At 32.9% G+C, this 4,747-nt stretch overlaps 1 protein-coding gene across 2 annotated transcripts; it reads right to left on the bottom strand.

Annotated features, from left to right (window-relative positions):
- Window positions 1–1,725: 1,725 nt before the first annotated feature.
- Window positions 1,726–4,186, bottom strand: LOC105116368 (uncharacterized). Of its 2 annotated transcripts, XM_011013699.1 has the most exons (4): window positions 3,656–4,186; window positions 3,353–3,408; window positions 2,816–2,883; window positions 1,726–2,731 (listed from the first exon to the last, which is right to left on the bottom strand). In XM_011013699.1, the coding sequence occupies exons 1-4, from the start codon at window positions 3,908–3,910 to the stop codon at window positions 2,040–2,042; spliced, it is 1,071 nt and encodes a 356-aa protein (XP_011012001.1). In that variant the 5' UTR covers window positions 3,911–4,186; the 3' UTR covers window positions 1,726–2,039. The 2 variants fall into 2 exon arrangements, with proteins under 2 accessions (XP_011012001.1, XP_011012000.1); XM_011013698.1 differs by having other exon boundaries at window positions 1,726–2,883.
- Between the last annotated feature and the right edge of the window lie 561 nt (window positions 4,187–4,747).

Below are 4,747 nucleotides of genomic sequence, written 5' to 3'. Positions count from 1 at the left end.
TAATCTAACTTAATGGTGAACAATCCTGTAATGATCAATAATTTATTGTGAATTGCCCACCAATCCTATAATGGTTTGTTTGAAACTTTTAAAAAATCAAAAGACTTTGTTGTGTCTACATTTGATTATTCATCTATGATTAAATATTCACTAGCATAACCCTAATTCATTCTTATTACATCGATAATCATACTTCTACAACGATTACTATTATCATCTACAACTCAATGTATGTTGCTAGACATAAAAGTTGACCCAACCATCATTTCTACCACAGTCTCGTAAGGAATATATGGTTCTCCATGTGCAAACCAACACAAGTATTTTTTTATGAACTATTTTTTATAGACGATGCATTATAACAACATTTGAATCAAGAAAATTTTTATTTTTACACTTAATACATGGATATTTAACACTGCCTTGACTAATATTTTTCAGATTAGTAATAAAACTCTCAATCCCATTATAATAATTCATCATGTGCAAACCTTCGGGTGGAAGTCGATACAATTAAGAACGATCATCCATTACTTTTATGAAACCTATATAGATATTGATGATAATATGTATTAATTAATAATGTGAACTATATAACTTATCGATATGTAACTATTAACTATCATTGGTTTAACTCAAATTTATTCAGTCTATTTTAATATTACCCTCAAATCATTATCAATTTACTCCAAAAATTCAAATTCTTCCAAATTTACTAAAATTTTTAACTTAATAATAAAATTGATTAAAAGTGAAACATACCCATTAAATATGTAATCGTTTATTTTATTATAAAACACCTAAATTATATAAAAAGAACTCAATTTTATCGAATGAAAAACAAATACAATTTTTTAAAATCTCAAACAAATCCTAACATGTACAAATCATGCATTTAAATAACAAATTTCTATAGAAAAAAGCTATAAAACGAGTAAACACATAAACACACTACATATACTACATAAAAATACAAAAAAATAAGATTAAAAATGGATTACAACTAAAAAAATTAATAGTTTTGCTTATTTAATGTGGCAAATCTTAAAAAAAAAAGAACCATTATAGAAATACTAACAAACTAATTAAGTGTTGGGATGGTTGTATTTATTATGATTAAAGTTTGATTTGTGAAAAAATGAGGGGGGCAAGGATGTTGTGTGTTATTTTATGTAGATTAAAAAGAAAAAGAAAAAGAAAAAGAAAAAGAAATGTGAGAGGAGAAGAGGAGGGTTAGTTGCTAAGTTGTAACTTAAATATTATTGAAGAATTCACCGACATGTATTAGCAACGAGTATATTTTATCAGTAATTTTATCTGTGATATTGATATTTTTTTTTTATTTCTTGATTTATAACTGTAATTTATTTGTTATTTACTAATAGAAAATTTTTGTCGGTGAATACCGAGAAAAATAGCAATGTAATGTTTTGTCAGTAAATATTATTATAAATTACTAATAATATTATTTTTTTCAATATTTTTATTTGTATTTTATAATTTTCTAATGATACTATATTTTCAATCTATTTATTTTTTGATACATAATTTAAATATAAATTTATTTTAGAATCATATCAATCCTTCAGGATGCATATATCCAACGCTCAACTGCTGTTTAATTACCATGGCCAAAAGCCATACAGTTGCCATTTTATTGAGCTAGAATCATATAATACTCTCCTGCAGGTGGGGTTCCCCATATGATATAAAATTGTCAACAGAAGTATTCTGCATCTACGGCAATTTATATACGTTGAACACAAAATAAACATCTATCTAGCTACTTGATTTAATACAAAATATTTTTTGGTTAATCACTTGTTTATTTTTATAAATATCGTGCTTACAGCATAAATATTAAAATGAAAATGGTACAAGATAAACAGTACTTCATCAAACATCCTTTAATTCTTCTTCATTGAGAGACTCAAACAGAGAAGAGAAGGAACCAAAAACTGCACTCAACACAAACTCATCTCTCCACTTTCATTTCAAGAACATGAATTGATGCAGATTCTTCCTTCTTTATGTATCCTCTACTTGCTATCCTCTGATACTGCAATGCCATAATTTGCTTGACCCAACAAACTGCTAATTGATCGAGCTTTGACCATACCAAGCTTCACCTTCTTCTTTGCAATCATTAAAGGTTTCTTGTGATCTCCATCTTCATTTGGATCACCATCAAGTTTAGTATGATCAGAAGATACACGTTTTGTTTCCTTTTCCTCTAATGACAATGAGGAGGTTGATAATGGCTTGGACTCGGCCTTCTTTGGTGCAGTGCGAGCCATGGATCGGCTTCGAACGCTACTCATGCTTCTCAGCCTTCCTTTTCCCAAGTGATGCTCACAAAGTGAGTATCCCACAAGAGTTTGTTGGCAACATCTCCATCCTCTCCCATTTACGCGACTGCATCTCGATCCTTCCATAAGTGCACCACCTCTAGCTTTCTTTCTTGCACTAGTATTATTGGTAGTACCATCAGTACCCTCTTTGATGATTTCCTTACTTTCTTCTTCTTCTTCTTCTTCTTCTTCTTCATCATCATCATCATCATCTTCTTCTTTTTTATTGCCTTTTTGCTGCACACATATCTTGTTCATCTTTATCTTCATTTTCTTATCTTTCACCATCATTATTTCATCATCATCTGATCGTCTTTCGAAGCTTCCTCTTCTCTTCTTTAACGGAAATGCTTTCTCTCCCTCACCCCACATCCCAACTCCTATATTGCAATCACACAACAACAACAACAAAATAAATAGCAAAATATAACTTCCATGCGTTTCGGAAATGGGAGGATTTTTACCTTGACGGGAAGAACTTGATGGTGTAAGGTTCATAGTTTCAATTTCTGCACCCATTAAACTTCCCTTCCTAAAAGCAACAACCAGATCAAGAAGATCCACAACCACACACATGAAATTTACAGCTAGAGAAAACAAATGCTGGTGGCGGCCAGTAAGGAAAAAAAAAAAACGAGTGCAAAAATGTGCATATATATTAGAAACGGGGACCAGCATCCCATGCTAACATGCACCGCATAGGCATATTAGTTGGCCAAAATAGAGCGAGAAAAAAAGAAGAAGAAGAAGAAGAAAACTACCTAGATTGGATAATTTAGATTAGATGGTAAGGAATGGTTGCTAGCCAAAGCTGATAAAAGAAAGAATAAAACACTTGAACAGTATTTCCACTAATTATTAGTCACAGTATATCTTTTATTTATTTATTTTTCCGGTAAAACAAATACCGGGTCCTCTCTCTCTTTTCACCCTCTTTTACTACAAGATTTCATGAAAGAAGAGAACAACATGGACTTTTAACTTTATGTCTTCTTTCTTACCTGGTATCATTACTCCTCTCTCCTTCTCTCGCCCTCTCATCTTTCTCCAACATAATCTACACAATGAAATCACAACAAATAGAGGATCCAATCAATCAACCTTTATTGTCTAATGTAACTCTTATGGGGTGCAAAATTAACCACGCAAGGTAAATCCACCAAATTGCCTTTTTTACGTTATACTGAACACAAGTGCACTCCTATATTACAAGACCTACCAAATGAACTCAAAAACAAGAAATATTAAAAAGGGTATAGAATTTTTCTTTTTTCCACCTACCGAAATTAACAATCACCGCTTACCTTCTTTTCTTGTTGTGCTACAGCCGCATCCGAGCAATCTAGGCCACTATCTCCACCTCCGATCGGTTGATTTGGTCGATCAGGTGGGTGGGAATCAAAGCAAGGAAGTGTGTGAGGTTCTTGAGGGAGATTTTGAAGTGGGTTGTTGTGTAGTTGAAGTTGCACCACAGGAGACTGGTTAAACTGGGGATCTGAGAGAGGTACAGGAGAAAGAGAAGATAGAGGTAAGGGAACCTGTCTTTTCCTGATCCTCATAGCTGGGTGCAAGATGAGATTTTGCTATCTGTCTCCTTGCCTTAAGAAGATTTGATCAGACAAAGAAACCAGACTAACCCACAACCAAGAAGTGAATTTTCAAGGGAAGGTCAGAAATTTAACAAATATGGAGAGAGAGAGAATTAATAAAGATAGTGCAAAGACCCCAACACTACTTGCTATAGACCACTACAAAAACCAAGAGCAAGGAAAAAAATAAAAAGTAAATGCTTTATTAATTAATAATAACACATATTAGTTTCTTTCTCTCTCTCTCTCTCTAACTTTTTTATTATTATTATTTATTTTGTTGCACCACACAAAGCAAAGGGAATAGGAAGGGTAGTCGTCGTGATACTTATGGTTAGAGGGGATATGCAGGTGGGGAGGCACGTGCGAGTGACCGGCGAAAAGGGTTGCAGGTAAGTGGGGGATCACGGAGGAGAAGGGGACAGGGTACGGACGAGAACAGCCAGGATGGAAGCGAGAGGGACACAGAATACAAAATGATGGGAGGGGGTAGTCTGATTTTTTTTTCTTCCTTAAATCCTTTATTTATACCAGTAGCTACCATACATTACTTTTCTAGGTAAACGATGTATGTGTGTGTATATATATATATATACCTATTAATATTTCACTTTCCCTTTTATTAACAATTTCATTATATCAATTACTTAACTTGAACTATACCTAATTTGAGATTTTGAGAAGCAATGATAAAAGTAAGAAGAGATAAAAGAAAACGGATTTTATCAATTTGCAAGCCCTACGGTACGGTGTTACAATACCGTTATATTGACACTTTAGTAAGTTTGCTGACATGAAGATAACCAA

This window comes from Populus euphratica, unplaced genomic scaffold, assembly GCF_000495115.2.
Source record: "Populus euphratica unplaced genomic scaffold, PopEup_1.0 scaffold1346.1, whole genome shotgun sequence".
In the NCBI taxonomy this organism is placed as follows: domain Eukaryota; kingdom Viridiplantae; phylum Streptophyta; class Magnoliopsida; order Malpighiales; family Salicaceae; genus Populus; species Populus euphratica.
The sequence above is the reverse complement of the archived record's forward strand: the minus strand, read 5'-3'. Positions and strand labels throughout refer to the sequence as shown.